The sequence below is a fragment of the Sturnira hondurensis genome, unplaced genomic scaffold (assembly GCF_014824575.4).
Source record: "Sturnira hondurensis isolate 20B ecotype Veracruz unplaced genomic scaffold, ASM1482457v3 Scaffold0011880, whole genome shotgun sequence".
Lineage (NCBI taxonomy): Eukaryota > Metazoa > Chordata > Mammalia > Chiroptera > Phyllostomidae > Sturnira > Sturnira hondurensis.
The window spans coordinates 1,425,836-1,448,895 of NW_028084511.1; the positions used below are offsets into that span (position 1 = coordinate 1,425,836).

Genomic DNA, 23,060 nt, shown 5'->3' on the forward strand with positions numbered 1-23,060 from the left:
GGCTCCAGTGTAGAAGCTGCAGGCCTAGTGGGTGGCCTGCCTGTTCAGCACTGCCCTCTCCCTCCTCAGGCAGGGTGGGGTCCTGGGGTCTTGGGGTCAACCCACTCTGCCCCCAGCCAGTTCTGGGCTTCAGCAGCATTTTCCCCGGGAAGAGCACAGCCTTTAACTGGCTTGGCTAACTCTGTTTTAAGACCCTCTGGGAAAGGCCCTCTGCATCTGAACCTGAGCCAGTGTGGAAAAACAAGCTAATAAACCACATTGACGCAGCAGAGCTCCTGCTTCCTCTGAGGGACCTTTTCCCAGGTGTGTGAACAGGTGGCCCCACTGCTGCCCTAGGAGCTGAGACCCCAGCCCCCGCTGGGGACGATCATGGCCCATGGCCCACCACTTGAACCCAGAGGCGGGTCTGCACAGCGGGGTCGGCGTCACTGGGGTCCCGTCCTTTCCTCCCCCTGAAACACACACCAGCCCTGACGGCGGCTTGTCTCAGCACCACACCAACAGATCCCACCAGTTCTTCAGGAATCAAGTGGGACACCGAAGGGGAAAAACCACCATACCTTAAGGCTCAGTGGTGGAACAGAAACCACGCCCAGGCCAGCCCCCGGGGGTCTCTAGAGCAGTCGCTAACGGCACTGCCGAGTCTGGCACACAGCGACGGAACGCGACGCGACCCGCACCCTGTGTGGGGGAGCAGTTACGGGAACCAGTGTGGGTGCACACACATGGCATTGGCCCCTGGTGCTGCCCAAGACCGGCTGCGGAAACTCGGGCCTGTCATTGGGCCTCCTGGAAAATCAGAATGGTGCCTGTCTCGTGGGGTGTGGAAAAGGATTGAAAGGGACTGATGGTGGAGGCCTCAGCACAGCCCTGGGCTCACCCCCTGGGAGTTACTGCCACCCTGGAGTCTGCATCCAGGTCCTGCCAGGTCACCTGCTCCACCACCAGGGGGCATCTACAGCTGGTCACACTGGGAGGGAGGGAGGGGCCCCTTCACTTCGCCCCAACTTGACTACAGGCTCCCTCAGTCCCCGGGCTTCTCTGCCCAGGGTCCCCCTGTCCAGCAGCCAGACAAAAAGGTGCAGTGATCAGTACACACAGATGCACACACCCAGCAGCCGGGGAGGAGGCTCTGGCATCAGACACCTGGCCTGCGGCTCCCCTCTCTGCCACTTCCTGGTTGGGTAACCACAGGCGAGCCGCTTCTCCTTGTGTTCCAGATTATCAACAGGCAACACGTCTTCCTGTGTGATAACAAGGTGCTCAAAGGGCATTCGGTGTTAGGGGCACGTGCACACGCCAGGAGTGGCGTGCGGCTCCGGGAAGAGAATCATGTGGATCTTCGGTGACTTCTGGCTCGTCCTTCTTCGGGTCTTAGCGTCAGAACTGTCCTGAGACTTACCCACTGCCCAGAGCTCGTTTCAGCACAATCTCAGCAGAAAAGGCTGACTCTTAAAAAACATATTTAATGAAAATCAGGCTTCATAAACAAGTGAAACACCTACCCATGCGACCTACCATGTGGCTGAGGTACCTGGCAGTCACCCCAACGGCTTCGAAGCCTTCAGTCACTGGAGAGGTTCAGTCACAGTCACCCTGCCAGCACCTGACCACGTGGGGTTGTGCATGGGGCTGCCATTGACCAGAGAGTGAGCATACCCTGGGCCCCTGGTGTCATGGTGCCTGTGACCTAAGCACACCAGAGTGGCGCCCGAGACCCAGAAGGACTCATCTCGGGGGGGGGCAGGAAAAGCCACAGTGCCCACACATAGGAGAGGAGCCAGATTCCCCCACCTCCCGCCCCGGGAACAGCTGCAGCTCTCATTTGAGGGTGGCGCACAAGACGGGGTTTGGCCCTTCAGTAGCCACAGTGGTGGGGCAGGCGAGGCACTCGGATGCTCAGCAAAAAACACCTGTGAAGGCGGCCATGGCTCCTGGGCTCTGCTGGGTACAAAGCACCACACTCTGGCATGTGTCATGGTGGGCTGGAGTGGGAAACTTAGCTGAGCGAGGGCCCTGCCAAGAGAGCAAGGTTGAACCTGCCCAGAGAACCCTCCCCTGGGGAGGAAAGTAATGGGAGTCTGGGGCACCCCTGCTACCCATCCCTGTTGGGGCAGCTGGGGACAGCAGGTTATCGGCACTCACTGGGCTGCCTGACAGTGACAGGCATGTAAGCTACGAGGACAGGCCAGCATCCAGGCCCCAGCTGTAGCCGCAGCTAGAGGGGGTGGACCTACACGGCCACAGTGGACACAAACACAGAAGGCAGGGATGGGAGGAGAGCAGTCAGCGCCTCTGCTTCTCCTCTGCGGAAGCTGCTCTGCCTTCCCCTTCCTTCACCTGACGTTCCCGCCCAGCCTCACATCCAGGACGGCCAGGTGGAGGTAACACAGCTGAGGGGGCCCATCCCACGGTGAGCGCCTAAATGAAACGCATGCACTCAAAGAAGCTGAGGGGTGCATCACCTCCCTCACTTTCCACGCTACAGACTGCACTTGAGTCCGGCTCGTCCGAGCCACTGGGATTTCCTGTCATATCCCGAGGGGCCTCAAGGGGAAATCAGCTTGACTTCAGCCAGACAGCAGGAGTGGTGGGAGCAGCCAGGGCAAGAAGGGCCTGTCTAAGTGGAGGACTTCAGAAGCCAGCGCCGAGAAGGGGTGCAGGAGCCAAGGCCCCCAGGAAAAGCCATGGGCAGCCAGTTGGTGGAGAGAGCAGGCCCAGCACGGAGGGAGGGAGAGGTCGGGGCCCAGAGCCCCAAACACGTCTGTTGACAAGACCAGAGGGGGCCCAGGTACAAGAGAGCTTCTGAGGGGGTCCAACTGCACCCCCGACTGCTCCTGGGAGCTCCTTCCTGCTTCACTCCCTTTCATGCAACAGGGGCTGGAGAGACAAGCAGAGGCACAGGTGTCAATGGCATGTGTCACAGTGGCCTTTGGCCTGCAGGTATCACACCAACTGAACAGATCATACTGACCCCAACCTACAGGGTGGTCCCCCCCAAAGCCCCCGGGCCTGATACACACCCCATCGCACCCCATCCCTCGGATGCCCGAGTGGCCAAGGAAAGGCACAGCCTGCTCCAAGCACTCCGCTTGTCACCAAGCACCTGCGAGGTAGGCTCCCATCCCGCGAGGCTAGCCCCAAAGCTGGAAAAGTAGTCCCGACACCCCTCATCATGCTCAAGCCCTTCCTTGGGGAACATAAGACCATGCTTCCCCCTCACGAAACCACAGGAATTTGGGGAAGGGAGTGACCCCGTCCTCCCCCAGTGGACAGGCCCCTGGGAGACCCACAGCCTGAGCAGCTGCCCCTGCCATAGTGGCTGGGACGTGCTGCCTGGCACCAGAGCTTCCCACCGGCTAACCTAACCCCACCTTCTAGCTACCTGGTTTCCCACCGCGTCACCGGGTTAGTCTCTTCCAGGGAAGGCCTTGGCCTCTTCTGGGGACCCTTTTCTAGACCCGGCCCTCCCCCATCCTGGCATGGGAGACCAGGACCCCATACCTGTCCTTCAGCCATCACGCCCACCTCCGGGCGTCTCCAGGACGAAGCCTGCAGGATGTAGAGCACCAGCAGCCCGAAGATCGCCACCAGCAGCCCGGTGCTGTTGGCGAACACGGCCTCGCCCGGCAGGCTGGAGTACGGCCTGGTGGCATTCTTCCTGAAGACGGTGAAACAGGGTGGGCCCCTGAGAGACTTTCCCACCTATTTTTGCCCAGCGGGAGAATCAGCGCCACTGGCAGAGGCCTGGAATGTTGACACACTTTCAAAGTCCCGGCCACAACAGGTGTCTGCAGAATGCTTTCTACTCTGCCTCAGGCCTTGCATGTGTAAGTGGCGATGACAACAGTATTGAGGTTGTGGGGCAATTAGAGGGGTAAATTTAAGGTGCTTAGAATAGTTTGACACACAGTAGGTACTAAGCCAACTTGATGCTGGAGAAACACCTACTGACTGACTTACCAATCTCAACCTAAGACTGTTACCTTCCTGATCAGATATGAGCCGAACCCCAAAGCCCCCCGTTCTCCACCCTTGGATGGGTCCAGTGAGCACAAGGCATGACTCTGAAGATGATTCTTTCCTCCCACCTTAGCGTTGGGGCCCCCTTCCACTCACAGGCTGAAGAAAAGCTTTTCATTAATGCCAGAGATGACAGATGCAATGGCCAGCGAGAGGATGGAGGTCCCGAAGAAGACGTGGACAGGTTTCAGGAGGCTGCGCAGCCACAAGGATGCCCAGGGCAGCAGGAAGACGGAGAAGCCCAGGAACCACTGTGGACACAGGGAGAAGTACCAGATCCACCTGTGTGTGACTAAAGGCACTCCAGGTCATGCCATCTCACCAGCGCCTCCTACTGGTCACTGAACCTTCTCTCTTCCTTCCTAACTCAAACCAGGAATCGCCCCAGCACCGCCAGGCTTCCTCGTGTGGCCCGTCTGTCTCTCTTACACAAACAAGAACCTTTCATGGAACGCTTAGCTACAACCCCTCTCTCCCACAAACACAGCCATCCTCGTTTGTCTCTGCTTCCTTCCAGTCCTGGATCATAAAACTCCCTTGCTCAGAGTGCACTGGAATGACAGATGGGCAGAGCAGGGTGAGTATAGGAGCCACCATCTCCCGCGGCCTTTTAAACTGCGCGTTCTACAGGCTGTGCCCGGCTAAGGCCGTCTCCAGGCAGCGAGCAGAGGGAATTTGGTGCTGGCACAAGCAAAGCCCCAGCCAGAGCCTATGGCTGCCACTCAGCCGTGGGAACCCAGAGGAGGGTGGGCAGCACCCACCTGGCAGGCGAAGAGGAAGACGGCGGTGATGCCCAACCAACTGTGCAGCGAGTAGAGGTTGGTGATTTTGTTATTGTTGTGATATTTAAAGACGGCCACCAGCCCCAGCACGGTCAGGATGAAGGCCGTCAGATGCAGGGACGCGTGGGCGATTTTCCAGGGCAGCTTGGGCCCCACCCAAGACTGGGGCAGGCGGTACACCAGCGACGCTGTGGGAGAGAGCAGTCCCGGGGCTCAGCCTCTTCCTCTCGTGTTCACCACCCATGAGGGCAATGGGCCCGACACGGCCCCACTCAGCCTCCCAGAGAGGGGACAAGGAAATGCTGAAAGCGGTGTTGCTTATCATTCCATCTAACTGAATTCTCACAACGCTACCAAAAACAGCGGCTGTAAGGTTGGATAACCTAGGTGCCAACCCTGGCTCCGCCTCTTAGCTATTTGGCATCTTCTTTCTAAGTCTCGGTTCCCTCAGCTGTGGAATGGGGATAGCAATAGAGCCTACCTCTCAAGCAAAATGGGACGCCGTGTCTGAAGCACATGGGGCACACTGCCACTGCCAATGTCGCCGTCATTCCCACTATGCAAGTGGGGAAACGGAGGCCCTCCTGGGCCCACGGCCCGGCTCTGAATGCACGGGGCAGACGGGTCTGGCAGGAGCGGGCAGATCCCTCACGTCGGGATCCACCATGCCACCAGGGGCCTTGGCCTCCTGCTCCCTCCAGCTCCCAGGCCAAATCCAGCCCACCACCTACCACATTTTGCTGAGTATAATGAGCTCCTGTGTGTAATGTACACCCATGTGAAAACTGTGTGTTAAGCACCCCCCATGTATAATGCACATCCTTACTTTTCCCTCAAAAATTTGGGCAAAGAAAGTGTGCATTATACACAGAAATATATGGTATTTCTGTAAGTAAAGTGCTATTGGAACACAGTCGTGCGTGCGTTTTCGCGTTGTCTGTGGCTACTCTCGCAACGCGACAGCAGAGCTGAGTAGCTGTAACACACATTATGGGGCCTAAAAAGCCTCGAATACTTACTACCTGGCCCTTTAGAGAAAAATTTTGACAATCCCTGGCCTAGCCGTGTATCTGTGAGGCTGCCCTCTCAGATGCCCTCGTTCTCGCTGCTACTGCCTCCAGATGACACCTAGGCCCACACACAGACCCACCCGCCCAACCTCCATAGCCCTGCACCTAAGGGTGACAAAAACCAACCCCAGAGAGAGGCTGCTCCGCCCCGTCCAGGCCTGGGCTGTGGGGTGTCTCCCACGCTGATCTCATACTCACCCGCGCTGTAGAGCACCACCATGCCAGTCACCATGAGCACCGGGTGGTAGTTGAACGTGGATATGGTGCCGTCCCAGGCAAAGCCACCGTGCCAGCTCTGCATCCAGTAGACGGTAAACAGGATGCACATCACGCCCAGGGCTGACAGCGCCAGGACAGACAGGTAAAACGATCCCACAGCCATTCTGATCAGGCACTCCTAGAGGGAGCAATCACGTGTCCCTGCTGGCTCAGGTACGCCCCGCACGCCAGCCAAAGAAAGACCTTGCTCTTGGGCGGAAGGGTGGATGCCTTTTGTTTCCCTGCCCCTGCCATCAGACTGGGCACCGCTTCCACAGGGCCTTGATGGCTGGGTGGGCCTGCTCTCTGGTTAGGGACAGTGACTGCGGACCTGCCCTAATGCACAGTACCCCCAGCCAGGCCTGGGGCTGGCCCCGGGAGGTGTCTCCTCTGATGTGGCCTAGTGCCAAGGCTCTGGGCCCGGAGCCCTGGGCTCAGTCTCCCCTCATAGGGCCAGAAGATAAAGAATTACCTCCTCCCAGAAAAGAAGGGACAGGAAGCGAAATCCAGGCTGGGTAACACAAATGCCCAGGCCCTCACTTCTAACACCAGGAGGCAACATCATAATCAACAAGGAGCACGCTATTAGGCCAGCGGGAGGACGTCCCCTGGGCTCCCACTTGCACAGAAAAGTTCTCATGCGGATGTTCTCTGCGGGGCCAAGCCTCCCAATGGGGAAGGTAAGGACAGGCCTTCGCTCCAAGTCCCCGCTCTCTACACCTGGAGGTCGGCGATGGCCCTCAGCTCGTCCGCAGGCCTGAGACTTCTGCTTTCTCTTCCTCTGGGGAAAGTCCAGAGGAGAAAAGAGGAAGCAAGAGCTCATGGTCTAGAAAGCAAGACTTTCCGGCGTGCCCTTGCTTAGCATCATCGGCAGGTTCTGGGAACTGTGGTGGAAAATACACAGTGAAGCCAACCTTACCACAGGTGACTTGATGTAAAGAAGAGTTAAGTTCCTACAGCATCTCATCGGTGTGAAATGAAATGACGTTACTTTGATAAACTCAGAAACTGACTCTGGTTTCAAGCATGGAGAATCCCTGAGTAGCTCATCTTAAAAGCCAGGCAAGTGGGCGTGAGGGGGAGCAAGCACGCGCACAAAGTCCCAGAGCTGCCTGGCCTTTGGCTAACGTGTACGGAGCACAGGTCCAGGTCTCAAGGAAATCAGAGCATCCCGCGGACGCACACCAAGAAGGTGACGACACTGTGGCTTCCTGCAGCTCAGGTCCCTGGATCTGAACCAGCTAACAGGGAGAAGAGGCCCCTAAAGTAGCCAGGAATTCCCAAGGAGCTAGAACACTTGATTCCTTACCTTTACACCTAGTGGCAGGCTGATAGCCTGGGGCCTGGGCTCTAACTCTTACAAGGTGAGGCACCCTGGGCAGATCCCTTAACGCTTGCAGCACTCAGTCTTCTGTGCTGGAAGAAAGGCACGGCTATGAGTGTAGTTCCGTGAAAGGCAGCGTTGAGCAGACACCACCCTGGAACCTTACCCATGGTGCCATTTATTCCTCCCACCAACCCCGTGAGGAGTTGGGATAGCATCCCCATTTTACAGATGAGGACACTAAGGCTCAGAAAGATTCTTACTGGCATTAAGACCAGTAAGTGGGCAGGGAGTTTCAAACCCTTATCTGTTTGGCTTCATGTTTTTTTCCTTGACCACAGGTTCTCAAAAGGTCAAGTGAGAAAATGTATGTAAGGACATTGTGAAAGTAAAGTACTATACTTCCCTTTGTTGTAGCATCTCATCCTAACTACTGGCAAAACCCTAAAGCTCACGGACCGGTGCCTGCCCAGGCCCCTCCATGGCCCTGACGCTGTGCCAGGTATCCGCCTGACCAGAAACAGAGACATGGAGCTCTCGCGTGGTGACCCAAGGTGGCAGTAGGCTCTGATAAAAGATGACCTGAGGTCTGGGGTTGCGGGGACAAGTTCCCATGAAGTTGGAAGGACAAAATCATGCCATCAGCTTCCTGAAGCTTTGTGATTCAACTACCAAACCCAGAGCTGTCCCCTTAGTTCCTGCAAGAGCCAAGGAAGTTTCGGCCCTGGCTTGTGTGGCTTGGTGGATTGAATGCTGGCCTGTGAACCAAAGGGTTGCCAATTCAGTTTGCAGTCGGCACACGTCTGGGTTGTGGGCCAGGTCCCCAGTAGGGGGCGCAAGAGGCAACCACACGCTGAAGGGTCTCTCCCTCTCTCCTTTCCTTGCCCTCTCTCTAAAAATAAATGAATAACATATTTTTAAAAACCAGCAGAGGAAGTTTCAGATCACCAGATGTTTAGTCACCTAACCCCCACGACCCCCAGTGAAGTGCTAAGTCAGCACAAAGGTCCTCTTGGTCAGAAGGCTCCATCCATCAAACAATATCTACTTTCGGCACTTTTTCCTTTGTCCAAGGAAAAAAGACACTAACTCAAAAAGGACTGTGTGCACTCCCCTGGGAGGGGTCCTGGATGACTGCTCTGGGGCAGACTGGAATGGACAATGGGGACTTTCCTGACAGAGGAAATTGTCTGAAATACAATACTGCGCACAGCACACAGATGAGCCCTCCCTCTGCCTGAAAGAGAGAGTGAAAGCAGAAAAAAGGGAAGAACGTAGTGAAAATTACAACCCAAATGCTAAAAATGCTCTCCCTCACTCCGAGAGCCTGCCATGCTAATTCCAGGATGTGCTCACCTCTGTGTGGTCCCTACTCCGCCCTTGCTTTGTGGGGCCCTGTTCTAAGACAGAAGTCCACCAACTCTTCTGTGAAGGGCCAGGACCGTTAACACGTTAGTCTTCGCCAGCTGCTCAGTCTCTGTCACAACTACATCCTCATCTCTGCTGATGTAGTGCAAGAGCAGTCACAGACAATCCTTGCACAAATGGGTACAGCTGTGTTCCAAAGCAACTTTATTTACGGACACTGAAATTTTAGTTTCATATCATTTTCACATGTCACAAGTTATCACCCTTTCCATCCCTTTTCAACCACTTAAAAAGGTGGAAACCATTCAGGAGAGCCAGATGTGTCCTGTGGGTGAAGACTGCCGACTCTGATCCTACAAACACACTTTCCAACCTAATACTCTCCTCAATCACAGTGGCAGAAAGCATTCTCCCAGGCGGCATGAACACAGGCCAGGCCCTGGGGTAGGAAAGGAGTACAGGCATACCTTGGAGATATTATGGGTTTGGTTCCAGACCACAGCAGTAAAATGGGCATGCAATGCAATAAAACCCGTCCTAACCTTTTTGCTGGTGGAGGGTTTTGGCTTCCTGTGTAAAAAATGCAACAGCCCCTGAAGCGCAACAAAGCAAGTACAACAAGTATTTCCCATTCAGCCCTTAGACGGGAAAAGGCTCTACTTCAAACTATAATTACTTTTATAATTAAGAACCACAAATAGATGAAAGAACAAAGTCATTTTGTTCCTCTCCTTTCCCAAATGAATGGCTTTAGGAATCCAGAATTTCAAGTCCTAAACTCAAGAATATTGGGGTCAAAGACAGAATGTGCCTTGGGCGAGGGGAGCAGCAGAGCTGGCACAGGAATCCCGTTCATCCCCTCAGATCCAAGGGCTCCCCACTTCGGAGTGTGGCTCCTGTGAAGTCAGGACTGAGGAGTGAGGGGTCCTGAATTCCAGTCAGGAGGCAGAGAATCAAAGCCCTCCTCAGCACCGGAGAGATTACAGACCTTCGGACTATGCCCTGGTCTGGTTCAGGTGCCCCGAGAACCATTCCAGGAATGCCCGACAACCCCTGACTCCCCTGCTGGGTCCAAAGAGGTCCCAGCTAACCCTGGGTGAAAATTAAGGCGAGGCTCCACCTGCTGACTGAGACTTTTGCAGAGATTTCGTGCCTTTATAACCACCACTGGCAGAAGGAAGGGCACGGAGAACGGTGTCCATTTCCTAAAAGAGGAAACTGAGGCCGAGCGAGGGGTCGCGACAGTGCGAAGCGAGGTAGCAGCTGAGGCAGCACTCGAACCCAGGTCCCAAAACTCCCAACCCGGGCTCTTTCTCACCCCCGAACCACAGTGGGACGCAGCGGGGTTTGGGGTCTCCGAGACCCGCTTCTGCCACCCGACGCCCGCCGCCGTCCCCGAGGTTCCCGGGCGAATTGAGTCCGAGATTTCTTGCAAAGACCGCACACAGCCGACACCACCGTCCTAGAATGAACTGGAGAGGCCACTTCGCCCTTTAAAGGCTTGCATTACTTCCGGTCGCGCGCACGGCCTCCTGGGAAATGAAGTCCGGCGTCTCCCACTCCTAACACGCCAAGCAGCTGATGGCAATTGCACTTCTTCCGCCGGAGTTTTATCCCCCAAGCCCAGGGCCCCAGAGGCCAGCAACGCCGTCACGGTCAGACCCTGCAGGGACAGACCCATCCTGTGGAAGAGGAAATGTTTGGGCCGACGCGAAACCTCGCGTCAAGGGCTGGCCCTCTGCAAAGCCACACGCCAACCGGGCAGGAGGCCTAGGTCAGCGGCTGGGAGGGCCCGGAGCGGGGCGGGCCCCGGAAAGCGGGAGCCCAAACACAGAGCTGTCCGGAGAGCCGGGAGAGAAAGCCGAGAACCAGCGCGTAGCACGGCGGGCACAGAGCCCTTCTTCGCCCTCTACTTCCGGAATTTAAAATCGATTTCCGGAAGCCGGGACAGTGTCACCNAAGCCACACGCCAACCGGGCAGGAGGCCTAGGTCAGCGGCTGGGAGGGCCCGGAGCGGGGCGGGCCCCGGAAAGCGGGAGCCCAAACACAGAGCTGTCCGGAGAGCGGGGAGAGAAAGCCGAGAACCAGCGCGTAGCACGGCGGGCACAGAGCCCTTCTTCGCCCTCTACTTCCGGAATTTAAAATCGATTTCCGGAAGCCGGGACAGTGTCACCATGACAACCGCCGTTGGGGTTTTCAGGTGAGAGTGCTTGATGATTAGTAGGTAGAGTGCAGGATCCGGAATTTCTGTTGTTATTGTATTGGTTTTAGCTTCTTGCCGAGGCAGCCCCCTTTTAAAGTGGGTTTGGGAAGGAGAGACATAGTGCCCTGGGGACAAAGGGAACGCGCGGCTGGGAGCGGTGGACGAACTGCGAAGACTGCTTCTTTACCTCGCGAATCGCCGCTGCCCTGAACCGGAGGAGAAGCTCATCCTTCTCTTAGAGACGGGGATAGGCGGTTCTATGTAACGGACCCTCACAACAGCCCTCTGGTGGCCTGTAGTGGCGTGGGTGTCACACCTAGTTGTGTATCCTGGATCCGGAGGAATGACTTGAACTCGGATCCCGTGCCCTTGTCTGTAGGATAAGGATAATTCTTTCCCACTTTGCGGAGTAGTTGTGAGGTTCAGAGGAAATTATCTCGGTTGACAAGTTTATCGTGGTGCTGGCGTGTACGTGATAACTGTCAATACTTGATGAGTAAGCCATCAGGACTCAGAGAAACCACGTGCATGCATTCATCCACCCAGGCGGGACTTGCCACCAGGTGAGGTGAGCGAGGTTCCTTAACCTCGCAGAGCCTCTGTGTAAGATGGCGATTGTATACATACCAACAGTGACTGCTCCAGATGGGTGTAGGATTAAATAAAGTAATACGCGTGAAGAGTTTGTAAATTGTACAGCATTTTAGATGTTAATTTAATCTCCATCTCTGACACCTCAAAGCATTTTGAAATTTGTTTATGAATTTAATCCATATGAAAAGTCACAGGACACCCCCCGAGCAACTTCTGGTCTTGTAGCGTGGAAACACAGGCCCAGCTCCCCTTACCTGCTGTCCGTGGTGCTGCTGCCACAACCTTACACACACAGTGTGCAGGGGGGCACTATTTCCTCTCAGCTTTTCCTGCCGACACCACTTCCCACTTCGGTGCCAACATTTTTCCCGCCTGGTTACACACCAGCCTATCGGTAACGTGACAGACAACTCTGTGCCGTCGTTAAGAACACACGGACTCTGGACCCAGATGGCCTGGATCTGAGTCCCAGCTCCGCCACTTACCAGTGATGTGACTGCGGATAACTTATTTCTTATCTCTGAACCTCACCTGTTCCAACCATAAAATGGAGGGAGGAATAGTGTACCTTCTGCCTTAGGCAGGCATTGTAAGATTTAATTATATCAGCACTGGGACGAGTCCCTGGCCTGTTGGAAGTGGTGTGGAAGGTTTGGTGCTGCAGTGAGTGTGTCAGCGTTGGTCTCAGCACACGGCCAGACAGTCACCCTTTGTGGTGCTCCTAGATCCCTGTGGATGCCAAGTGGGTGGGAAGAGCTCTGAGTTTAGAAGGTTTCTAGGGTGGAGAAAGATTTGAGGGTGAGGGTCCCTGAAAGGAGTGACTAATTGGGTTTTGTTGGTGATGGTGGGGGGGTTTGTTCACTGATGTATTCCAAGCACCTAGAATGGTGCCTGGCACACAGTAGGTCCTCAGTAAATATTTATCGTATTACTGATTTTTTTTTCCCCTCAGCAGGCTCTTGTTTTAGAGCAAAGGAAACAGCTGTAACTTTGAGGAACTACACACTTCTCCCCCAGCACGGGGGAGAGTCAGGAGCTGTGTTCTGGGGAACTGGGGAATGTGCCTGTGGGGACCCAGGAGGGCACGAGGAAGATGCTCCAGACCAGTAACTACAGCCTGGTGCTGTCCCTGCAGTTCCTGCTGCTGTCCTATGACCTCTTCGTCAACTCCTTCTCGGAGCTGCTCCGGGCGGCCCCCGTCATCCAGCTGGTGCTCTTCATGTGAGTGCAGTGGGCGGCTGGGCCTGGGCAGTGTGACGGCCTTGACAGGCGTGGCTTTGCATTTCAAAGTGGGTAATGGAAAAATATCGGGGGGGGATTCCCATTGTCTTGGGGTGCACAGACACATCACACAGCCGTTTGTGTGTCCTTCTGACAAGGATGCAGGATATGGGAGCAGCGCATGTCAAAAACAAGGGTCGGACTGCTAGCCCGACTGTTTTCCATGCCTGTGAGTGGAAATCTGATCTTAATTGCCGTGAAAGAGGATTGTAAAATGGCAGGTGAAGAGGGTAATCATATTACATATGAGTCTCATAAGTTTGAAGCTATTGGCATTTTCCCTCAAAATAATTTACAGAGACTCCATGAGGCAAGCTCCAGACAGGAATCCACAGTCTTGGACACAGTCTGCCACGTTTCACAGGTGTCCTTGGCCTGCCGGACGTGGGCCGGGTGCTGTGCTGATGTGACCAGTTCCGGCTCTCATGGGGGTTCCGTTCTAGTGGAGGGAGATAATGAATGCATCGAGAAAAAACAAACATAATTTCAAAGAGTGGTAGATGTCCTACAATGGGTATAAAGTAGCTGGGTGGGGAGGCAAGGGCTGCTCTAGGGAAGGAGGCTAAAGGAAAGTCTTCCTGAAGAGGGGACTGCGACCTGAATGGCACTAAGGCACCGGCCATGCCAAGGTCAGTGGAAGTGCAGCGCTGTCTTGCTAGATGAAAAGGTCTGACGGGACCAGGTCATGGGACAGATAGGCTGGTGTTTTCTGGACGTAGCGGGGCACGTCGCTTCTCTTCCCCGGCGCCAGGAGGTTTGTTAAGAGTGTCAGCAGGAAAGCCTGGTCTGTGGGCTGCATCTGATGGGTCCACGGGGTAGTTTCGCTTCATGCCACTCGGGGCCCAAAGCGCATGCTGCCTCTGGGGGGTTTCAGAGGACTGTCACAGGGAAGGCCAGGCCGCAAGGAGCTCCTTAGGACGTAGGGCCAGCTCTTGGGTCCTCACAGGCCTCCATCTGGCTGTACTTTGTTTTATGTGTCTGCAGCATCCAGGATATTGCAATCCTCTTCAACATCATCATCATTTTCCTCATGTTCTTCAACACCTTCGTCTTCCAGGCTGGCCTGGTCAACCTCCTGTTCCATAAGTTCAAAGGGACCATCGTCCTGGCAGCTGTGTACTTCGCCCTCAGCATCTCCCTTCACATCTGGGTCATGGTAAGAGGGGAGCAGTGAGTTCCCGATCTGTGAAGGAGCAGGAATGTCTTTCTTCTGGGAACCCAGCGTCCTTCTTGGACATCTCACAGAATCCTTGATTTAAAAAAAAGAGAAAAGAAAAGCATGTGGTCTGGCCTGGCGCTAAGTGTGTGAGTTTCCTGAGGCGGTTTTGCTCGACCTTATGTGTTGACGAGCTGCCTTATCCAAGAGTCAAGGGATACTTCCGGGACATTCAGTTCACTTTTGCCCCAAAAAGATCTACCAGGGCTAAAACAGAAGTTGATCTGTTTCATTGTCGGTGGTTTGGGTGGGTGTTGGTACGGGGCATTTATGGGCCGCAGTGTCCCAAGGGAAGCAGCCCAGCCGGAGTGCTGCTTGCCTTCCGGAGCCTCTCGCCCCCTGCTGCCGCCCTTCACGCACACTGGGAGCACACCCTCCGGGAGGCCTCCCTCTGGCCCTGAGATAGGCCTCAGGGCAGATCCAACTTCCGAGGTTTCAGATTTCGTCTGCTCCACAAATCCTCCCATCTTTTTGGGTGTCTCCCGTGTTTCTCAAGTCCTCATTTCGATGGAACAAATTAAAACCTCAGGGTTCTCTAGTCATTTCTGCACTGTGGCCGCCTCCTCAGACCAAACCCTCCGTCAGGTTGTCCTGTGACTCCGCGGAGAGCAGGAGGGCTCTCCGGAAAGATGTGCCAAAGTCCCTAGGTGCTTCCTAAAGACGTCTCTGCTCTGGTTCCTGGAGCGAAATCGGTTCCGGCTTTGTTCTGTAAAGCCGGCAATCTGATTAAAGCCCATGCACAGAGCCTTTATCTGGCAGGAGCTGAGCCTGAGATTTTCGAGGCAAGACAGTGACCACGAGGAATGAACGGAGGTCATGTGTATCCTTTCTCCTTGGCCAAGGCTATGGAGTGAAAGATATAAATAGCTTAGTTCAAACTCCCTCCCTTAGAGTTAGAAAGGATATTCACTTTACAGCAAAAAAAGGGGCTTGGGGCACCTTTGAGAAACACAGTGTAGGGTGTGGGAAGGAAGAAGGGTGAGACTAGCCTGATTTCCAGTCCAGTGGTGTCTGCAGCTAACCCAGCTGCAGGTGTTAGGGCCTCACCTGGCCTTTAACCTTTCCCTTCATGTCTCCTTCAGAACTTACGCTGGAAAGACTCCAACCGCTTTGTCTGGACAGAGGGACTTCAGACGCTCTTTGTGTCCCAGAGGCTAGGTAAGGGCCAGAGCAACAACCCCACGGTGGTCCCCACTGTGGCTGTGGTGGTGAGGGCCTTGGTCCTGGCTTGCCAGCCCATCACAGCCACTTGGGACGGAAGGAACCACCACACCAAGAACAGGACAGATTACTGCCCTCTGCCTTGCAGGGAGCCACTGGGAAATCACGAGGCAGGGCCCCCCAGCCCCCTTGGGTCAGGTTCTCACCTGAAACGAGTGCTCAGGAGCGCCCCTGAGGCCGCTGTTCTGCCTACCGTCCACAGCGGCGGTGCTGTACTGTTACTTCTACAAGCGGACGGCCGTGCGGCTGGGCGATCCTCGCTTCTACCAGGACTCTGCATGGCTGCGCAGGGAGTTCACGCAGGTCCGAAGGTGACTTGTCACTCTGATGGATGCCTCTCCCTCCTGACGGAAGCCACATTTGTGGTTCTGCGAGGGGGAAGTTGGCCCTGTGCTCCGGGAAGAGCTGGACTTTCCTAGGACAGGCTCAGGCCACTTGTGTTCATTCAGCCAAGAAGGACGATTATCCTCTTGTAAGTGAAAGTGCTCCCAGTAGCGACTCCAGAACGTACGTAATGTCTCAGGTCTGCCCCTCTCCTTTCTGCCCCCTCTTCCTCACGGGGCCCTGTGGCTTTGTTGTTGGGGAGCTTCCCACTTAGCCTGGCACAACTCCCCCCGCCCCCCACGCCAACATACTCTCTGCACAGGTACTAAGGACCAAACAATGCAAAGAGCGGTATTTCTGTGCTCCTGGCCGACTGCACCTTGGCCACTTAGATTTTATGCCCAAGGCACTTTTCTTTTTACATTTTATAAATAGGAAATAAATTGAATTTTTCCATAAATGTTGGAGTCTGTCTGTCTGTCTAGATCTCTTGGCGATTAAGAGGCAACGCCAAGTCCTAGCCTTGACTCAGTGGGCACATTGAGCCACAGAGCAAATACAGATAAAATTTATTGAGTCCCATCAGGCATACAAGACATTTTTGCAGAAATTCACGACGTCATCTGCTGCCCCGTCGCCACCCCTGTAGTTCCAGACTTCTGTGCCTTACTCAGACTCTGTCCCTGTCAGAGCCCTGAACTGCGCCTTCAGAAGAGTAAGAATGTTCCTCAGCCTGTTTTGGTAAATGAAATTTTTAAAATTTATGTGCCCTTAGCATCAGTTTTCTATTGCCAGAGTAACGTGTGACAGAACACCAGCAGACCTCAGTGGCATATGGCAATACACAGTTATGTGGCTCTTGAGTCTTGGGGTTCAGGTGGTCTGGCTGGGCCTGGGTGACTTCTGCAGGGCTTGCTCATGTGTCTGTGGTCAGCTGTGGGTCAGCCGGGCAGCTTGTGATGATCTTGGGACCCTTGGCTGTTGGCTAACCTAGGCTGACCTCACCTGGAATGACCGGGCTGTACAGCTCAGGTTCACATGACCCATCCATGACTGGCCTGGGTCTGTTCACGGGACAGGGGTGGGGGAGCAGGAGAACAAGCCCCAGTGTGCAATTCCATTTCAAGCCTCTGTTTGCATTGTGTCTCTCAGACTTCCCTTGGCCAAAGCAGGTCACGTGACTGGGCCCAGGGTCAGAGTGGGAGAGCAAAGCACGGAAAAGTTCCCTGGCCATGGGCACAGATACAGGAAGGGCCGTGCGTTGTCGGTCTGCCCCCGCAGAAAGTCGCTCTATGAAACTTGTTATTCATAGACACAGGGTTGGCAAACACATAGTAAATGTTTCAGATTTCAAGGGCTCTGTGGTCTGTTGCAACTATTCAACATTATAGCGTGAAAGCAGCCATAAGTGATACAGAAATGAATGAACACAGCTGTGTGCCAATAAAACTACTTTAGGACACTGAAATTTGCATTTCGTATTTTCAAATGGTCTTAAAATAATTCTCTTTTGCCCTGGCTGCTGTGGCTCAGTGGATTGGGCACTGGCCTGCAAACCTGGGGATCACTGGTTCGATTCCCAGTCCGGGTGCATGCCTGGGTCGAGGGCCGAGTCCCTGGTGCAGGGCCCGTGAGAGGCACCCACACGTTGACGTTTCTCTCCCTCTCTTTCTCCTTCCCTTCCCCTCTCTCTAGAAATAAATAGATAAAATCTTTAAAAATAATAACAGTAATTTGATTTTTCTCAGTGATGTAAAAAGATCATTCTATTCTTAGCTGAAGGGTACAAAGCTAAGCTAATTTCAGCTCAGGTACAAGAACAGGCTAGATTTTCCCCAGGCCATAGTATGCTGATCCCTGGTTTTAAAGCCTAAAGTTCTGGGGAAAGAGAGACCATAGGTAATAACCTGCTGTGCTGCCATGATTTTAACAGATATTTTTAAAAGAAAAGGTTCAAAAATTGTCTAAGATCCATATCCTATAATCAGAACAAATGATCTATAAAGTCCTAACAAAGCAACTATCTATCTACTATCCCTTCATCTGTTAAAAAAAAAGACAATCAATAGCCCGATTTTGAATATTTTCATAAAGGCTCTTGCAGGTGTATTATAATCCCCTTTGCTCATTAATTTCCTGGAAAGGCTATTTTCCGCGCCCCCAGACAGACCAGGGCTGGATTGTTCTCTGCTGCTTTGCAGCTGGTGAGGACAGCCGAATACCTGTCTCCTCGCAGTGTTTGGGGCTCTCTGTGGCCCTGTGAGTCTCTGAGATGCTGTGTGTATATGTGTTCATTTTTCTTAGTGGCTGACAAGTCTACGTTGCACAAAATTCAAGCTGTAAAAAGATCTGTGCAGTTTTCCCACTGCTCTATTTCAACCACTGAGTTTCTTCTCCCTCCCTCCTTGACAATCCAATTTACTCACATACTTCTTATAGAAGTAATATTTCAGAAACATTTTTGCCCCCCCAAAATGCCATAATCCTACCCACTCATTCATCTCAGACCCTCGAATACAGTCAGTCCTCCATATCTGTGGATTCCTCATCCACGGGTTTAAAAACTGCAGATGGAAAATATTCAGAAAAAAGACACAATAGTGTGTGCCGTGTGGTGAGGCCTACGTGGTGGTTTGGACTAATCATGTATAGACTCTTTTTTTGTCATTATTCCCTTCACAATACAGTATATCAGCTGTTTACATAGCATTTACATTGTGTTAGGTATTATACCTAAGTAATCTAGAAACAATACAAGGTAGTGTCAAACCTCACTTCTTGAAAGCCGTGGTTCTGGAACAAGTCAGTTCTCCACCACGTAGTTTATGGAGAAAAAGGTCTTGGTGGCCCTACCAAACTTCGGGTCCCAGCTCTCTACCCGACAGCCCCCTCGTGCTGGTACCTGTAGGAGCAGTCGTGTGTCCCTCGGGCAACAGAGGAGATTCTGTTTGTGGACAGATCCCTTCTCTAACCATTTCTGGAAGGAACTGAGTTCGAGAATCAAGGTTCCACTGTGCACGGGGGCATGTGCCTAGGTTATGGGCATATACAGTGCTGCGCCATTGCCATTTCTTACAAGGGACTTGAGCGTCCTTGCAGTTTGGTGCCCGCGGGAGTCCTGGAACCAACCCTCAGCACGTACCAAGGGACAACTGTATGCATATGTACTTTACACACAGTTGTAATTGCGGGGAAGATGTCATAAAACAGTTTGGGTTTTTTTCACTTAGCAGAAGGAATATGTTTTTAAGATAGGATGTAAATTGATTTCTTGGGGACAGTCAGCTTTCAAAGTTCAGAGAAAGAAAGTAAATACTTTAAAAGTGCTGAGAGACTTTTAGTAGGATGGAGTTGCTTCTGATTGATAATGCTCTCGTCAGGAGCTAGAAGAAAACAGATAAAATATAAATACCAACTTTTAAAAGGGCCTCAGAGAATTGCTGAAGTAAAGCAGATTGGAAGGTCTAAAGTGATAAAGTAGGGAGAATCATACAGCCAGGGGAGCTGACAATTTGCAACAGATTTTACCCCACGTGGACTGGCTGATTCTGGGCTTGAACAATGGGTCAGAATCCAAGCACTGCCCAGACACAGGGCTGCAGCCGGGAAACAGGGAGGTCAGTGGAGCTTAAGGATCTCAGACTGATGGAGGGATGAAGCTGGGAACCGGAGGAACCGTAAACACATTACACAATTTCTCCTCCAGTTTTTTACCTAAGTCCAAAGCTGTTTAGGGACAGAGGCTATAAAAAGCTAAGCTTCAAGCCTCTGAGAAGCAGAACAGAATTTTTGGCAGGGGGTGGGGACTGGTGAGCACACAGGCGTTTCAGTTGAAAGCTCAGGAGGCCTCTTTTAACTAGGAACAAGATGAAACAGGTTGACGGAGGCCTATCAGAATCACAGCACAGCCTCAAACCGTAGAGTCCCCGAAAGGGTAGATCAAGGCGTCTACCCATTCTTCCTCCCCAGCAAAGGAAAGAGTGGAGAAAACATCTTGAGACACTATCAATTTTTATACACAATTTCTGGATCCAATAAAAAAATCACTAGCAAGTCAAAAGATAGGACCATGTTACTTAAAACCAGAACAAAAGTAGAAAATAGAAGCAGGTTATCCAAATATTGGAGAAAGCAGACAAGAAGTTAAAGTATGATATGCTTGAGAAATAGAGGGAAATATGGAGGAAATAGATAAAGTAACCTATGAACTTCTAAGGGCTGAGTAAGATCCCGTGGGAACGAGCCTTCCACAAATAACAGCTGTAAAATCTGGACATAATCCAAAAACAAACAAACACAAAAAACCAAACAGCTACTTGAAGACACTGGAGAATGAAAGGAAGCAAAAGTTTGATGGGAAGTCCACACTCACAAGAGGAGAATTATGCAGAGAAAGTTCCCTATGTTTGCTACTTGTAAGTTGGTAGCAGGCAGAGTGGTATGCGGGATATGGCACTGGAAGGTCCCAGCACAGGAGTACTGCGCCAGGCCAACTACAGCCGCTGGTGGGAAAGATGGGGATCTCAGGAGGGAAAGAACCGGAGAGGAGAGGAATCCCCCAATTCTGTCCGTGTGCGACTCTGCCCGAGCTGTGGACCACACGAGTGCAATGCAGACTCAGGGCAGCTCAGCTAAAGACACAGTCTAAACTGAGATTGTTGCGCCACCCAGTAAGTGTGGTTTGCAGCGTGTATCCAACCAAGTTAACTGCCTGATAAAATGAAGGAACTACCACTCTTGGGAGATGATGGGAACCACAGTCTCCACATTCAAAACTGACAGTAAGGCTGAGATGATCCAGGTACTGGAATTAACAGACAGGATATTAAAATATGTTCTGTGAAAATATGTTCTCAGGGAATACAGTGAAAATATGTTCTCAGGGAATACAAAGATATGTTCTCAGTGAATACAAAATATGAATACAAAGATATGTTCTCAGTGAATATGAAGATAGGAAACCTGAGCATATACAGAAATGATTTTTGGACTAATCATGTATAGAAATCAAGACAGAAATCCCAGAAATAAAAATTACAATAACTGAACATTTTTAAATGGATGGATATAACAGCAAAAAAGGAGGTAACAGAATGAGTCAGTGAACTAGAAAATAGACCAACAGAAATTTCCCAAGCTGAAGAGCAGGGGAAAAAAGAGTAAAGAAATAAAGAAGCCTCACCACTAGTTAATAATATCACACAGTCTAACATACATGCCACTGGTGTCCTAGAATGCAAAGAGAAGGAATAGAGCATACAAAACATTTTTAAAAATAGCCAAATTTCCTAAATTTGATGAAAGATATAAATTCACAGGTATAAGATACTCCCAAACCCACCTTGATAAAAAAAAAAAGAAAGGCCACACCTAGGCACATCATAGTCAAATTATTGAAGTTAAAGATGAATAGCAAACCTTGAAAGCAGCAAGAGAAAACAGCATGCCACACAACAGAGAAATGGAAGGAACAGCTGACTTCTTACTACAAACCAGGGTCCAGGAGGGAGTGGAATGTCTCTAAAGTGCTGAAAGGAAAAGGTCAGCTCAGAACTCTATAGGCACCAAAAAATATACTTCCAAAAATGAAGTTGAAATAAAGACATTTTCAGATGAAAGAAAACTAAGTATTAGTTGCCAACAATCTGGCACTTCAAGAAATGCTAAAGGAGCCCTGGCTGGTGCGGCTCAGTGGACTGAGCACCAGCCTGCAAACCGAAGGGTCGCTGGTTCAATTCCCTGTCAGGTCACATGCCTGAGTTATGGGCTAGGTCCCCAATAGGGGGCATACAAGAAGCAACCACACATTGAAGTTTCTCTCCCTTTTTTCTCCCTCCCTTCCCCTCTGTCTAAAAATAAATAAAATCTTTTAAAAAATGCTAAAAGAGTTATTCCGTTGAAAGACAAATGATAACAGATGGAAACTTAGATCCTCACAAATGAATGGAGCCCATCAGAAATGGTATTTGGGTTTATATAAGACTATTTTAAATTTTTTCCTATTTATTTATACAGATAAATGCAGAACACAATTTTTACTAGGTGACAGAGTATTGATATATATATATATATATATATATATTCCATATGCTGGGCCACAAAACAATTTTCAATACATTTAGAAGAATTTAAATTAATTAAAAATGATAAAGAGTGTGTTCTTTGATAATGGAACTGAGTCAGAAACAAGTAACAATAAGATGGGTGGTGTAGTCTAGGTCCAATCACGAGACAGAAACCACACACTAGTTTAAACATGGCAAGTTTGATGTAAAGAATCATTAAAATAATTACAAGAGAGGAACTAGAGAATTGTAAAAAGAACTCCAAAAAGGTACGTCAGAGCTGACACAAGGGTACCTGAGGAAGGACAAACATGGCAGGGTCCCTCACCCTTAAGGCTGGGGTTCGGACCTCACTGCAGCTGACTAGGTGGTGGACAAGTTCACCAGTTTTCCCAGGCCAGGCAGTTGCCAGGCAAGATGTAACCCTCCAGGATGCAGGCAGATTGAAACTGGTGGGCAGGTGTTCAGGGAGCACAGGGACACCAGCTGCAGGCACCTGGTCCAGAGCACACACTCCCCACATTGTGGGATCCCAGGAAACCTACCTTTGCACAGGTGAGCCACGGCTGGTGGGCAGGTGCTCCAAAAGTTGGCGCTCTCTGTGCACGAGGACCGGATTGTGTGATGTTCCCACAGGGCACGGAAGATCATGGAGATCCACCCTCTGGGGAGAACAGACAAACTTGAGAAGCTGAGGGTAGGAGCTGGGGCACTGCTGTGGGTACACTGGTGTCCATGCCTGGAGGGCTTTGGGAAAAACTGTCCAAGGTATAAGAAAACAAGGCTGAGGGGGCTGGTGTGGAGTTAGGAAGTTGCACTGCCACTGGTGCAAGGCCTGTGGTATCCTCGACAGGAAGACCCACAGCAAAGTGGCCACTGAGCCTCGACTAGTAATGCGAGGCTGCCCAGGGAGTGCCTGCTCTTGGTGTGCAGCTGGAGCAAAGCACCACCTGATGTCCCCACACACTTGCACTGCCAATAGATCATGGCACAGAAGCAAGGAAAAGCAAACCAGGGCTCACTGGAGCCAGGAAGAAAAGCCCTCTTCTTTCTTCAGTGTCCCTGCAGCGCCCTCTACTGACAGAGCTTGCCATCATGCTCACTGTAAGGGAGAGATGCTTAAGAGGCCAGTCCGTTATCACAGACTAGGCGCTGAAGGGTAATGTGGAGCTAAAAGCCAAAAACTAGATAAGAGTCCGTCTTTTTCCCTACTCAGTTTCCACACGCACCGTTCTCCACGTATTTGAACTCCCTAGTAGTTAAATTCCTACTACCAAGATACATCTATCCTTCTTAAAAGTGACATTCTCGCCCTTCCCCCCAATGAGAAG

The 23,060-nt window shown here is 51.9% G+C and overlaps 2 protein-coding genes across 4 annotated transcripts; one reads left to right on the forward strand and one right to left on the reverse strand.

The window, feature by feature from the left end:
• Positions 1-152: 152 nt before the first annotated feature.
• On the reverse strand, positions 153-10,230 carry CYB561A3 (cytochrome b561 family member A3). 3 transcript variants are annotated; one of them, XM_037060519.1, is made up of 7 exons: positions 10,144-10,230; positions 7,443-7,549; positions 6,074-6,272; positions 4,785-4,993; positions 4,120-4,274; positions 3,505-3,661; positions 153-2,880 (listed from the first exon to the last, which is right to left on the reverse strand). In XM_037060519.1, exons 3-7 carry the CDS (start codon positions 6,255-6,257, stop codon positions 2,857-2,859), a joined length of 729 nt encoding a protein of 242 aa, XP_036916414.1. In that variant the 5' UTR covers positions 6,258-6,272; positions 7,443-7,549; positions 10,144-10,230; the 3' UTR covers positions 153-2,856. The 3 variants fall into 3 exon arrangements, with proteins under 3 accessions (XP_036916414.1, XP_036916417.1, XP_036916415.1); XM_037060522.1 differs by lacking the exon at positions 10,144-10,230 and adding an exon at positions 9,946-10,136; XM_037060520.1 differs by lacking the exon at positions 10,144-10,230 and adding an exon at positions 8,814-8,957.
• A 554-nt stretch (positions 10,231-10,784) lies between these two features.
• Positions 10,785-15,898, forward strand: TMEM138 (transmembrane protein 138). Its single transcript, XM_037060523.1, has 5 exons — positions 10,785-11,025; positions 12,578-12,843; positions 13,888-14,059; positions 15,202-15,277; positions 15,543-15,898. The coding sequence occupies exons 2-5, from the start codon at positions 12,716-12,718 to the stop codon at positions 15,653-15,655; spliced, it is 489 nt and encodes a 162-aa protein (XP_036916418.1). The 5' UTR covers positions 10,785-11,025; positions 12,578-12,715; the 3' UTR covers positions 15,656-15,898.
• Positions 15,899-23,060: the final 7,162 nt, after the last annotated feature.